At 43.8% G+C, this 14,796-nt stretch overlaps 1 protein-coding gene across 4 annotated transcripts in view; it reads left to right on the forward strand.

The window, feature by feature from the left end:
- The window catches only part of ralgapa2 (Ral GTPase activating protein catalytic subunit alpha 2), an 88,794-nt gene that overhangs the window by 52,333 nt on the left and 21,665 nt on the right, over positions 1 to 14,796 (forward strand). For all 4 annotated transcript variants that reach the window (XM_041060166.1, XM_041060169.1, XM_041060170.1 and 1 more), the window contains 5 exons: positions 372 to 443; positions 1,148 to 1,271; positions 1,390 to 1,545; positions 4,451 to 4,609; positions 7,534 to 7,661. In XM_041060166.1, the coding sequence (XP_040916100.1) occupies positions 372 to 443; positions 1,148 to 1,271; positions 1,390 to 1,545; positions 4,451 to 4,609; positions 7,534 to 7,661 (639 nt within the window). The remainder of the gene's footprint in view (positions 1 to 371; positions 444 to 1,147; positions 1,272 to 1,389; positions 1,546 to 4,450; positions 4,610 to 7,533; positions 7,662 to 14,796) is intronic.

Consider the following 14,796-nt stretch of genomic DNA (forward strand, 5'->3'; position numbering starts at 1 on the left):
CAGCTTCTTAATCTTCTCTCCACAGGGTAAAAGTGTCCAGCTGTTTTCACTAAGGTCTACCTTACAGAGCCACATCTTTGCTGTGCTTCCCTGTAAATTAAAAGCTTACACCTCTTAATGGTGATGGTGCAACATGCACGCAGCTAGTAGGAGATTGCTGTTTGCACCTGTGCCTTTTTTGCTATTGTTAATCCAGAGTGCAAAACGAAACTTAAGTTGAAACAGCTTATTATTTTGACATTTTGCTAGAAAAGTGTACCACTTTTTTTTTTTTTTAATGACTGTTCAAACATTGGTGCCAGTGTGGCAACTTCCTGAATTAACTACATTTGGCAATATTATATCTAATCACATCTGTCTTTTTCAAACAGGAAAAGTTTCCATTTGCTGAAGAAAAATTCAAAGCTCTTAAGAGAACTGAAGAACCTGGACTCTAGGCAGTGGTAATGTCTTATCAGAAAATTAATTTTGTGATTTTTCTCTGTTGAAATGAGACACCACGCACTTAATGGTTTATATTTTAGTGCCCTCTGTTCAAAGCAGCGTCATGTTGCCCCCCCTCCTCCTTCCCCATGATTTTCCTAATCTGTAACACCTCGTGCTGATCACAGCCCTGAAAGTCTCCCACTATCACTTTTGCTGTCCTTCTCTTACTGTGTCTCTCTTAGTCCAATCAATAAGTATTCCACACATTGCTAATGACAGGGGCTTATTAAAGAATGCCCTCAGGCCTGGACCTCATTCTCCCAGATGGCCAGACTTGGTTGGGCAATAAAAACCTGTACGCGAGCATGTAAAGTCCCCTAAATCGAACCCAGCATGATGAACTGCCATGGCAACAGGGAAAGTAATTATGTTTGAGCTGGAAAGATAGTGGAAAAATTTTGCAGACAAAGTTCTTTTTTTTTTTTTTTTTTTTTCACATTCTGCTCTCCTGATTTTATTCAACAACTCAATTACATTTAGACACACAATTTGCCTTGATAAGCTAGGTGTAGTGTTTTGAGTCATTGGATTCACATTTCAAAGCATTTTTATCTGAAGTGGCTGGAGTAGTGAGAAGCTTTTCAAGTTCTGTTGCGTTTGTAAAATTGGTTGTTGTGCTACTGTTCTTTTAATATCGACTACTATATATTTTGTTCTGTAGTCGAGAGACGCACAAGATTGCTGTGTTCTATATTGGAGAAGGCCAAGAAGACAAGTGCTCCATCTTGTCTAACAGCGCAGGCAGCCAGGCCTATGAGGACTTTGTGTCTGGACTGGGATGGGAGGTACTGACAAGCACACCTTCAAGTCAACACACCTCCTGTATCCATAGATACAGCCTAAATATGCCCGCATGGATGAGCAGGCACACCCAGAACACTAAATTGTACATGTATTCCCCAGGTGGACCTGGCCACTCACTGTGGCTTTATGGGTGGCCTCCAGAGGAATGGCAGCACAGGTCTAACAGCTCCTTACTATGCTACCTCCACTGTGGAAGCCATCTTCCACGTCTCCACGCGCATGCCATCTGATTCTGATGACTGCCTCACCAAAAAGGTAAAAATCATGTTTTTATGCTCATGATCTGTTTTTAACCTGTGTTATGATCATTTTCTGATAATTCCTGCTTGTCTGTGACATTGTAGTATGTATTGTATAAACTGCACACAAGTCTGTTGGGAAAAATTAGAAAATATTGCTTTGCAAGTTTGATGCAGTGAAATGGCTACACAGTCTTTCCTGCCCAGAACAGTATGTTGTTGTAGCCTTCAGCTCTGTGTTAAGCTGTGATCAGGAGGTGTGACTCCAGAGTGCGGGCATTGATTAGTGACCCTGGTCAGCCAGGCCTGAGGAGTAGAGAGTCGCAGGCGCATGAGTGAAGAGAGGGCATGTGCCGCTGTGGTAATGACTGTGATTCTACTAGCCCCTGCCCCCCTCCCTGTGTGCTGTGACCAGGGCCTGGATTCAGCCATTAGCTCTCCCTGCTAGGGCAGGCGCCGGCCGGATGCCGGCAGGATCCTTTTATCCAATTCCTGCTGCCGCCACAGGAGCGATCGATTGGGTTCTGCAGTGGGATTCTGAGCTGTAGTGCACCAGTAGCAGTTAGCACGAAGAAATGAGCCGCAAGGCCCCTGCCCGTGCTGCCAATCTTCTCATACAGTGTCCTGCTGAGAAGGGAAATTCATCAGGCTGTCCTCATATCCAGCCCCCCTCCAGTCCTCCACAGACCTACCCCCTCTCTGTTTCACAAATAACCCCCTACTCATTCCAAACCTATCCTGAACCTGTGCTTAGTGACCACAAAAATTAGTTAGACTGAGTAAAGATTTTGACTTTGGCTGGCCAGAGTGAGGCGCTGGAGGGGTGGCCGTGCCCAGAGCGGAGTGTGCTGCCACTCCACTTCCATTCATTTTGCTCTGGAACTTCTGTAATTGCTCATGCTCACCTTGCACAGATCTCCACACCAGCCACATGCCCAGCAGAAATTGGCAGACTGGCTGCATGCACGGATGCTTCAGAAAAAGATTGAGGGGGCGAGGTTTTTGGGGGAGGGGGGGGGGGGGGGGGGGCTGGTTGGAATGAGAAACGGCCTTTGTCTGTGTTCAAGTAGGATGTTTCCCTGTCAATTTAGAAATAACACTTTTAGTCCGACAGTCGCCCACTTTACTGCCTGTGACCGTAGAGGCATAGGGTGGGGGAGCTCTCACTGGGCAGATCGCCTGTTTGAAGACGATGGAGGGGGAAAAAAAACAGCTAAACCAAAAAGAAAAGAGGGAAAACCATGAATTCCTCAATCCAATTGTGGGTTTTAGGGAAGTGCAGACTGCAGCAGTAGCAGCTGGCTTCAGTAATGCGGTTATAGAAGCGACCTGCAGGGTTGGGGTCAGGCCATGTAGTGTGTGTGTGTGTGTGTATGTATGTGTGTGTGTGTGTGTGTGTGTGTGTGTGTGTGTGTGTGTGTGTGTGTGTGTGTGTGTGTGTGTGTGTGTGTGTGTGTGTGTGTGTGTGTGTGTGTGTGTGTGTGTGTGTGTGTGTGTGTAAGAGAGGGAGATAGACGGGTGCTTTAGTTATCACATTAACCCCCAGGCACTGCAGCTTAACTGGGCTGCTGCAGGTTGTTTTTATAAGGAGCCTCTTGTGTTCTGGGGTCCTCTGGTTTGCTGTCTCCATGTATGTGAAGCCCATTGGCTGGGTGGGAGGTCAAAGAGGGCTAATTGGACAAGAGCCTTTGACTTGAATCACATTTTATTAAAGAAGTCTCAAACATTTGGATGTGATTAACAAGGGAATAAATAGATCGGTGCAGAAGATGATTGACGAGAGCATAAGCATCCTCATTAAACTTGTGATTCAGCTCATCCAAATGCTAATATCTTAACCCAAATTAACATCCCAGTCTTGATTGTCTACCACAAATGCATATTCAACATTTTCTCTGAAATTGTCCCAGTGACTGACCTGGTTGGTACCTGCTGATCCTTGGACAGACAGACTGAACTGGCGAGCTCCAGTAATCAGCATGCCGTGGATTTGTTTAAGATTACCGTATTACCATAATTAAGGGCTTATAATAGAATGTGCTAATTGCATTTTTGGTGGCGAGGGCATGTTTCTTAATAGCTCATTAGGCCCACAGTACATTGGCAGATGTTTTCTTCTGAGTAGAGGCTCACTTTTCATTGTCCATGATAGCCCAGAAGGGGGAAGGACAGCTTGATTCGACATCACTGGACTACCACCTAATAAGTGATCTACACTTGTCAGAGAATATAATGTAGCTGTATCCATCTGTTTTACTTTGGAAAGAGGAAAGCTGTTTACCTGTTTCAAACTAGCATCAGTCAATTTCCTGTCATTTAAGTGTATCTTCTTGTCCTGCCCGGTTTCATTTGTGTTTGTGAATAGAGTGGAAATGGGAAGCAATTTTATCTCTGATGGAGAAAGTTAATTGGATTTGAATTATTTGGTTTTAAAATGCTCAATTTTGTGCATTTTGTGTTTGCAATTTGAATTTGTAATGAAAAAGGCTATAAAAAGAGTCAAACCCAGGGGCCCAGACCCCTATTTAAACCATTGTTTTCAGTTTCTGATTTTACTGTAAGCAGTCACCTTGCTCTTGCACCTGTTGTATTTATGTTTAATCTTTAGTATACACTATTTTACAGCAGTGCTCATAATTACTTATGTAGCCTCCGCTGACCTGCCAGCAGTAAATAGTATATTATTATTATTATTATTATTATTATTATTATTATTATTATTATTATTATTATTATTATTATTCATCCCCCTCAGTTCAGTCCTTAAACTTCTAGAGGTCATGGGGGCCGAAGGTGTCAACTGAATAAACCCCAAGGCTCTAATCTCAGTGAATTTGTATTCCTGTCATCATCGCTGCAGGGATGAAAATGACCTGCGCTCGCCAGGTACTTGATTAGACTGATTTTGTTTTGTTCGACAGCTGCGTCACCTGGGAAATGACGAGGTGCACATAGTGTGGTCAGAGCACACGAGGGACTACCGACGTGGCATCATCCCAACCGACTTTGGAGACGTGCTCATTGTCATCTACCCGATGAAGAACCACATGTATTTCATCCAGATCATGAAGAAACCACAGGTAAAGCACTGCCATCAGAGGACTTAGTTAACAAAACACATTGGAAGTGGGAAGTAACTTTTAACGCATGTCATCCAACATTTGTTAGTTTGCTGCTTTTTCTTTTGTGCTTAAGATGACAACTTATTTTCCAGGAACAATAAGCAACAAAACCGCACAGGCTGTTTTCAGCACTGCACTAATTTCCATTCTCTGTTCATGAGTTAAAGCAGTCCCTAGTGCTTGCTTTCTATTCAGACTTGCTGTGGGTTTTATAGGTTCTTTTTCCTGTTGCGGTTTCTGTCTGAAGGCTCCCACTCCAGCAGTGCATTATTACCCACACTGTGGGTATGTGCTTTCAGAGATGGTTACTAGCCTTTCTTGGCTGGCTTTCATCTTGGATACTCCATAGTACAGCACTCAGTGTGTGGCCTTCCAGAGGATAGTGAAATTTCTTCATCTGAGATGGCTGACCTCAAATGCTCTGATACATCCATTCAATTATTCATAGGCAAAATTATTCAGATGTTATATAATCAGTTTTCTGTTTCTCACTGTTAAGACTTTAATTATCGTTCAAACAATTAATTTTTCAGAGAGGATTACATAATATAATACAAGAAACAGTTGTTTCTCAGCTTAGCTTTATTAGGACAGTCCAAGCTATAGCAACAGCCCCAAAAGGATCCATAATCCCTCTGGAGAAATAGCTGTACTGTTCCTATAGTGCTTCCCATGTTTTATAGTCACCTGCACTCCGATATTTTCTCCTCATTCATTTATCAGTTATTTGCTCCTCTACAGACAAGGTTTGTTGCCAGCTTGATTGTCATAGTCACAATTTTATTTTCATCTCTGTGAAAATTAATCCACTTAGTGTTATTCTTACTCTAAAGCTAACTGCACTTATTAAGACTCCATGAGAGCCTGTTTTTATTGTTCATGCACTGTATTCACTTTATGTCTGACAGTTAAATCCATCAAGGATAAAAAGGACTTCAGAGGAGTATGGCAACTTAAGTTCAGAGATGATTTAATGCACAGATTCTAGCTTCAGCCCAGCCCCTCAACATATTTCAACGAGAAAACGTGATCCACTTTGATACAGTTCATAATGATAAATGTGTCATACTTGAACAAAACCGCAAGGAATTTGCTTTTTCAATCATGTATTAAACAAAAATATCAATTTAAATTTCTTCTGTGGAAAACGTAAGTACACCCTTAGCCTCAGAGGCTAGAAATATAGTAGAAATAGTTTCTTTTAGGCATTTTGCATAATTGTCCACCAATCCGTGACATCGACTAGCCTAAATGTTCTGACCATGCAAACATTCCTTCAGTTGCAAGATGTTCTGGCCTTTTCAAATCACAACATTTCAGTGGGATTCAAATCTGGGCTTTGACCAATCTATTCCATAACCCTCCGTTTCTTCTTTTTAAGCCATTCCTTGGTGGATTTCCTAGCATGTTTGGGATCATTATCCTGTTGAAAGGTCCTTCCGGTTCAACTTCAGCTTTTGGACAGATGGCTTTTGGACTCATTGTTATGATGCTGTGTTCATAGTTAAATCAGTGACTGCAAGCTGCTCAGTCCCTGAGACAGGGAGGCAACCCCAAACGATAACGTTTCCACCATCCTGCTTCAGAGTTGGTGTGAGGTTCTTCTCCTGTCTACTGTTACCGTGCTCGAACAGCTCTGTCTTGGATTCATCTGTTCAGAGCACAGTATTTCAGAACGACTGGTCTTTGCCTGTAAATTCACTGGCAAACTGTAGATTTGCTCTAATGTTCTTTTTGGACAGCAAAGGATTTTTCCCAACATCCCTCCCATTCAGGTCAAATTTGTGCAGTCTCTTTCTGATTGTAGACACATTCAATTTGATACCAACAGCTGTAAGATCCTGTGATGAAATTTGGGGTTCTTGGAAAACTTTTTTGCTTCAGGTGGTCTGCTTTTGGACTGAATTCCATAATCCATTATAAGTTGGAGATCTTTTTGAATCCCTTGCCAAACTGATCAGCATCCACAGTCTTTTTTTCTTAGACAGGCCTTAGACAAGTCTTTAGATCTTGACAGGTTCTAGCTGTGCTCCCTAAGGAGGTTCTACTCATTGGCACCTAATCTGGAACTCCTGATTCATTTTATGGATTTGAAAAATGACTGTGCAATGTCAATTTTGTGTGATTTGTTTATCACCTTTATTAATAAGCACTGCTTCAAAGAAGATCAAATGTTTGCTTGTTCAGATATGTTGGAAAAAGTCAACAGTTTCCATACATAAACAGGACTGTAAAGTTATCCACTGAGATGTCTGATGCTAGTTTACACTGTGTGACTCTAGTTTTATAACATGCGATGAAGTTAATTGGTCTTTATCATTTCTGGTTAAAATCCATTTATGGTTTAATTTGACTGGTTATTATACTCACTGAACTGCCAAGTTGAAGACAGCAGGACCTTTTGGAGAGACTTTGACATTCACGTCAACTTCCAGGTCAACGACCACTGAGCTTCTGTAATTAAGGGCCCCCTTCCAATATGCATGAACAGACGCATGCACCCACACACACTCACGCGCTGCCGCTAAAATGGATATTGGCCCTTTGTATTTGTTCGGTAGCTCAATATGAGGGCATTGTTTAGTATTGATTGTCATTTTAATTTCATTTACCTAACATTGATTCACATTAGATATGTGTGGTTGTCATGCAAAGTTAGGTAAAATACAATTTCAACTTGAACCCTGCCCCAAGCAGATGGAGAAACGGTTAAAAAGAAAGAAAGAGAGAACAAAAAGATTTTTATCCATCCCTTTCTTTATTTTTGAGCTTTTACATATAAATGACAGGAAACTGACAAAATTAACTTTGTGTCAATGTCGATGTTTTAATGCCCAATTTTCTTACTCTTTCTTTTTTTTTTCCTCTCTTAACTTCCTCAGGTTCCTTTCTTTGGGCCTCTGTTTAATGGCGCCATCGTCACTGGGACGCTGCTGCCAAGCTTGGTGCGGGCCACCTGTATCAATGCCAGCAGAGCTGTCAAGTCCCGGCTGACTCTCTACCAGAGCTTGTATCCTTTACTCCATGTGCCTTCTGCTTCATTTGCTGCTCACTATCTAATATGGGGGATGGCTCGTCAGAGGAATGCAACAATTTAAAAAGATCAGCCGTTTATGACCCATACAGCTGAGACCATTAATGTTATGAGCATACATTTAGCAATATTTTTATGATGATTTCATTAGATGCATAACACCACTGAGCATAAATTTTCAGCACCACCAGCAGCCCATTTGGGTAAATTCATTGAGACATGTGGCGTGCTTGTCACGTCAGCCAACGTACACAGCTGAATGCTGACACTGATTTTTATGGGCTGGCTGATTTACATACAGCTATTAGGCCAGGACTGTTTCACAGCCTGGAGCAGCATGGGAGGTTGTGTGAGGCTGTTTTGGGTAGGAGCACAGATAATGTGTCATCATCTATCACTACCGTTTTATGGAGCACAAAAAGAGCCAAAATAAGAGCGCCATCAACAAATGCATACAAGTGCGTACAGACACGCACACGCGCTCTCATCCCTCCACCCATCCATCCAACAGTGTGCCGTTAAGAGCCTGACTCCAGCTGTAGTTGTCAGTTGGTTTAAAGGGAGTGTAATCACCAATGGAGATGAATTAGCATGTGAATGCCAGCAGCACAAAGTTGGGGGGTGAGATGGGGGGCAGAGTCGGGATGGGCCCTGGAGGGGGAAACCTGATCTCCCCTAACGCCCCGCTCCTCCTCGGACAGCATGTACAGCACCGCCTCACCAGAACCACGCTGCCCCTCTGGCGGTTGCTATAGAAACCTCCCCCAAGGAGGTTTCATTTAGATGGAAGACTAGTATCTATTGTTTTAGGCCCTTAACTTTTTTTGGTTTTGCTGTTTGCTGTTGCGGTTTTTAAGTTATTATCAAGTTCTTGTATCACAGTTACTTACACCAGAGGATTTTTCTCACACCCTGTGCATGTTGTTTACAGTTGGGTGTGTGTAAGTATGTGTCTGCCTGTATGCATTTCACAGCGCATCACATCCCCGGGCCCCCCACCTCTATATCAGGCCTTGTCTGTGTGTCCCTGGGGGCATCCTGAGTGACAGATGTCTGTTACCCAACGCCAAGTGAATTAGCCCAGTGTGACTCTCAGTGCCAGAGGGGGGCCAGCCACAGGCCCACCTGCCTCTGTGAGAGTGGAGGGGGGTGGGTTTGACAGTACCAGGCTTGTGCTGGGCCACAAAAGCCTTACCTGGCATTCCTTAGCAGAGGAGCAGACAGCACAAAGGCATGATCTATGAGAGGAGATAAGCACTGCCTCTGGAGCTCTGGCACTGATAGGTTGCCAGGCCTCATGCACTCCAAGAGAGGAGATGAATGAATGTGCCAGGCAATGCACACTGCCAGCATAAGTGTCTGCATGTCTGTCTGTCTGCTCTTACTCTGACTAGCTGGAAGGGAGAGGCAATGTAAAAACTAATGAATGACAATAATGTTGAGTTTTTTTTATGCCACATGAATGTCCTGATTGACTCATTGTCCAGCAATGGCATGACCCATGAACAAAACAGTCTTGAGGTGGCAGGTGCACTCAGCCTTTTATGTGTTTTCATCATCGGATTTGTTGTTGTATTATACCAGCTTTTTGCACTTTTCCCTCCCCGGTAGTCATTCTTCCATCATCTCAGGATATGTGGCCCTTTATCTTTCACAGGTTGGAACAATGACATCATCTGGGGTGTGTGTGCATGTGTGTGTGTTTTGTTTTGTTTTGTTTTTTTTTGTGCAAGATGAAAATCCTCATCCTTAGTTTACCCCTTCACAATACCTTAACAATCCACAGTCTGCTCTCTGCCTGTGAGGCCACTCTCCAAGGTAATTAGTTGAATATTTCTTCAAAGAGAAGCTATATGACCCCTGTGTGTCCAGATAAAAGGCCAGTATGGCGCAGTAGCCCCCTCTCTCGCTCCGTCACAAGGCTCGAGAGGACTCCAGCAGTCAACTGCAACGCTCGCAGGATCTCTCAGGCTAATAGGATTTGATATTGAAAAATGGCCACCAGCAAGATTTTCAGAAAATACACACACAGATAGACTTGAGGAGTGTGTTTCAGATAGCTGCTCTCCTCTTGCTGTCTCTCTGTCTTTCTCCCCATCACGTCTGTCTCTGCCTCCCCCTCTCTGCACCCCCCCATTTTGTGAGGATTTGTGAAATCTGTGTCATTGCATTGGTTTTCTTGTGCACTGGCCAGATCTCAATGTCATTTAGAATTTGTGTCAGTTCCTCCTGTCAAGACACACACCAAAGCCTCATAGACATCATATCACAAGCCTCTCACAGACAACTCATAATGTATCATCTATTATTTATATGCCTGATGGAAAATGCAGCTGCTCTGGCTTTGTGTATTGTCTGCAACTAGTCCACACTTTACAGTTGCATTTCTAATATATGTGACCACAAAATGTTCAGTCTAAAACAACTGAAGTTTTTATTAAGCCACCATTGTTTTTATTGATTTATTGGCAGTGGAGTAGCCTAAGTGAATGTCATTTTGTGCCTCTATTAGTGGAGCTTATCACTCCACATACAAAGTGCATGACATATTGGCTTAAAAGGGACGATGAGTGTGTTTGTGTCACCTGAACCCCGCCCGTCACTGGGTGGCCTTGCTGTCTGCTGACGTTTACTGTATGATGAAGATCCTTCATACTGTCACTGTAGACTAATGTCTTCATCCAGAAGCTGGGATTCATTTCTCTCTTCAACAAGCACTTGAGTTTGATGTGCCGTCCATCATTCTTTGTGATGGGGGTATTGTTAAGGGTAAAAACTGTGTGTGTGTGTGTGTGTGTGTGTGTGTGTGTGTGTGTGTGTGTGTGTGTGTGTGTGTGTGTGTGTGTGTGTGTGTGTGTGTGTGTGTGTGTGTGTGTGTGTGTGTGTGTGTGTGTGTGTGTGTTGGGGAGATGGCAAGTTTCTAATAGGTGAGACAGTGCGGAGCTGACCTTGATTCAGAGACATAGCCTCCCTACTGGACAGAATCAATAGCTTTTGCACACTGCCCTTAGTCCCTATCCTCTGCTCTGACACACACGTAAACACACACACACACACACATACACAGATCCATCTCCAGGCAGCGATCAATAACCATAATCTGTTTCTGCCCATCGCCAGTCATGCGAGCCAGGCTTTTAGGTGGTGTGTGTATGTGTGTGTGTGTGCGCGCGTGCGAGGCTTGATCCTTTCAGTGGAACCCAGAAAGCTGCTGAGGTCTGTCATGTTTCCCTCGCAGGCTCATGTGAGCATATCTACAGTCCCACAGAATGCCCACAACAAGATGATGTACGTAATTTTAATGGATGAATACTGGAAGCATAATAAATAAGATATCCTGTATGCACTCCATTGTGTGCTCTTGCTGCACTGTCCAGACGCCATCTTAATTATTGCAGTCAATGCATTGACAGTTACATGTTCTCACACCCCTTCTGAGCAAGTTATTGTCCCGCTCTCACTTTGTCTTTGTCCAACGGCAGTACGTTCTTTTGTATACTGTAAGATTCCTCACCTAGCAGAGATGAAAGTACGCCTGCATGCATGATGGGGTGCCATGAATAGGATCTGCCACGTTAGTGTTGTCTCACATGAATTATTTAGCATCGTTGATAGGTCTAATTTGCCAGCTGTTGTGCCATAACTGTCGGCAGTCTCATGGATAATACTCAGCAGTCTATATCACTGTGAAACACAGTGCTTGACTGGGCACAGTGAGACTCCAAGCTAGTCATTATATGCTGGATTCATGTAATGGCCTGAGCTGATATGAGTATGACTAGCCAACTTCCTGTTTATGGAAAACAGGGATGACCAACTAAATGCTCTTATAAAAGTGACCCAAGTGATTTGTAACACAGAGTAATATTCTTAGAGAGAAGCTTCAGAAAGCATCTTGACTGTCACACAGTATATGACATTAACTGTCTGGTACTGGATCTGTATTACTGGATGCAGCCCCTTTAGTTGGAGGCAGTTGGCTGTTGGGAGGGTAGATAGTTGGGGGTTGGGTTAAGGGCCAGCTCTGAGGTGTCCCTGCCTGGAGTTGGCCAGGATGGTTTGGGCATTGGCTTTGAGAGTTTACGCAGTATTTGGGGGGCTACGCAGAGAGGAGGGGTCTCTCTCTCTCCCCCACTGAATGTTTTAACCTAATCCCATTATCAGTGTACCGCACTGCCTCCCATCTCTTCCCCCTCCTTATCCCTACCCCCTCCCACCCCTCTCTCCAGCTGACCAGCTGTTCCTGCCGGGACTCACGACAATGTCCGATGTGTTCAGATCACTGAGTACCCCCCCCAACACACACACATACACAGACAACCATGCACAACCAAAGCAATTGCGTAGCCCATTGCTGGAGCCTAGAGGGAGGAGGGTGTTAGTTAGGGGAGAAGGGGGTAGCTTTAGGGGTGCGGAGGGGGCAAGCACAGGCCTGTCAAACCAAGAGCCCTGACTCAGGAGGCAGCCCAGCTCGGATGGCATATGGCGTCTAGCTTCATACAACATGCAAAAGTATTCTCTCCCTTCACCCCCCTTCTCATCCACTCCCCCTTTCCCTGTCTCCCTTCCCTGCTGCTAATGCAGAATGACTCATAGCATTACTCATTTTTTTCCTTGCCCCCCCCCCCCAAGTACACACACACACACACCCTTCCCACATCAGTTCCTCCTCCTCTTGCCACCCAGCCTGTAACAAAAGGTGTCCGCTGCAAGGCACCCACACCCTGAAAGCCCTGGGGGCCCAGCCCAGCCCAGCCCAGCCTGCACTCAGAGGTCTGAGCTTCATGGGGGCCGCCCCTTTTTAAACACAGGTAGAGCAGGCGTGGAACCAGACGGCCAACAGCAGGGACCCAGAGCCCCGCCTGGGGTAGCGTACACACACTGCTGGTGTCAAACTGTTGTGCCTGTTGTGTGTTTGTGTTTGTATGTATACAGGAACTGCTTTTATTTTGTTGTGCCTCTGGTACAACAAAATCACAATGGTTTATCTGTGGACATGTCTGTTTTTTTGGTGTGCCACGCTTCCTGTTTGCGTCTCACTGCAACCTTTTCAACAAATTCGGATTGTCTGTGTTTGCTTTTTGTTGTTGTTTGCCAAATTAATGGAAGTACTTCATTTCTGTGTAATTTTAGTCTGGCAGGGTAATTTCAGTTTTTTCCACTTTTTGATTTATTTTCCTACATTTGATTACTTTTTGTTAATAAACCATTATATACTGTCAGGGAGCTTTTAGTCAAAATAACAGTTTTTGAATAGTACATGAAATGATCAGAAACCATGGCTTTCAGCTAGCACGAACAAAAAACTGCATAGCCTAATGTAACCCAAAGAATGTCATGCTCTGTGTATTTTTAAACTTGAACCCCCACCCTCATGCCCCTCCCCTTCTCTCTCCGTCTGTTATGCATTCATGTCTGACATCTGTCTATTTGTGAGAGGCAAAGTGAAAGCCAGTAATACTGCCAGTTTTGTGTGGGATCGCCTTCCCTGTCCCATCCCCAACTCAGGCTTAGTGTATCAGGTCGAATTACATAAACAAGACCCACACAATTGTGTAAATGATTTTATGTGTTTGTGACAACGGCTTAGCCTGTACCGATATTAGGGCATATCAGTATATTCTCTATTTGGATATATTTAAAATTCCAATGCAATTTTCAGTCATCAGTGTCAGAAAGTAGAAGTTGTTGGCCATGTTTTTTTTTTTCTGCTGACACAAACTTACAAACTGTATGAAATACATACTAAATACAGAATTGGGTATTAATTTTTACTTTGATAGATTGAATGACTAAGTGATAGCTAATGATCTAGTTGATCATCTGATTTCAACAATGACGTATAGAATTTTGAAATTCACTGATATGTATCTGTTTAAAAAGAAGAAAATGCTGCAGTCATGTCATAGTGCTGCTGCTGGAGAAAAGTCTTCTGTCGCTCCACATTTTAAGGCTTGGTAGTAAATTGCCACAGATTGAGCAGGCACTTCTAATATTTTTATTGCATTTTGCATACACTTGAATTTGTAGGCCTAACAGTAACTAATGATGCCAAATTGGCTGCTAATATGTAACCGAATGACTGACTGTGTTGGATTGGGTGTTAACAGGCTTCAAGATTATACCCTTGGAAAGACTGTCCCAAAATTCTACAGATGCCCTCGCTACGTATCAACAAAAAAAATGAAATCTTACTAATAGGTCATTGGTCTCTGTCAATCAGCCAGAATGCCCTGACCCCAGTGTCACCACTGGACTAGTTCTGACTGCACTGCCATTGAGGAGCCACGTTCATCGTGATTGATGTGTGGTGGTGCTGCTTCTAGCACGGGTGTAAAAACCTGTCTGTCTGCTTTAAGTGATTAGAATCCAGCTAGCCATTCCATCTGTTCCCCCTAGCCCTGTTTAATTAATGAACTTTCTTTCTCCGCCCCGTAGCCGGCCAGAACAACACTGAAGCAAAAGCTGTTAGCCCTCTCAGGTTATCCAAATGGATGCGTGTTCTTGCCACCCCCCCCCCCCCCCCCCCCCCCCCTCAATGGGTGCGTTCTCATTGATTAGTTATGTTTTGTTTTCCCTTCTTTTGTCTCAGGGTTCTTGAAGGGAGGGTTAATGAGCTTTCCTGGCAAGCTGTAGCGCTTGGAATCTGGGGATAAATGGGAATAATTTTGTTGTTTTTTTTGTTGTGTTTTGTTTTTGTTTTTTTTGTGATGGACTTGGCAGAGATGTGAAGCCTCGTGCCACCATGTGTGTTTGGGTGTATGAGTGTGTACGTGAATGACAATGTGTGTTTGTTTGGATGTGTATGAATGGCTTTGAGGCGGGGTATATTGCATTTCATCCCTGCTGGTCCATTATTCCTCTTTAGAAGCAGGGAATCTGGAACACTCTTTAACAGTTGGCTGTGTCACTATTCATCTTCCAGCCATCTCAGCAAAACTCTTGTCCTATCCTCCTTTTACCACCAAGTACACTCTCTCTTCCTTTATGTCCCCTCTTCCTTCCGTGTCTCTTGTTACAAGGCAGTGGACAGCCCTTTGTCCAGCTAAAGCTGCCCTCTTTTGTTTGTGCGGCCTTTTTTATCCTTGTGCTAATCGCCATGGTCGTGTGC

The sequence above is a fragment of the Toxotes jaculatrix genome, chromosome 17, assembly GCF_017976425.1.
Source record: "Toxotes jaculatrix isolate fToxJac2 chromosome 17, fToxJac2.pri, whole genome shotgun sequence".
NCBI lineage: Eukaryota > Metazoa > Chordata > Actinopteri > Toxotidae > Toxotes > Toxotes jaculatrix.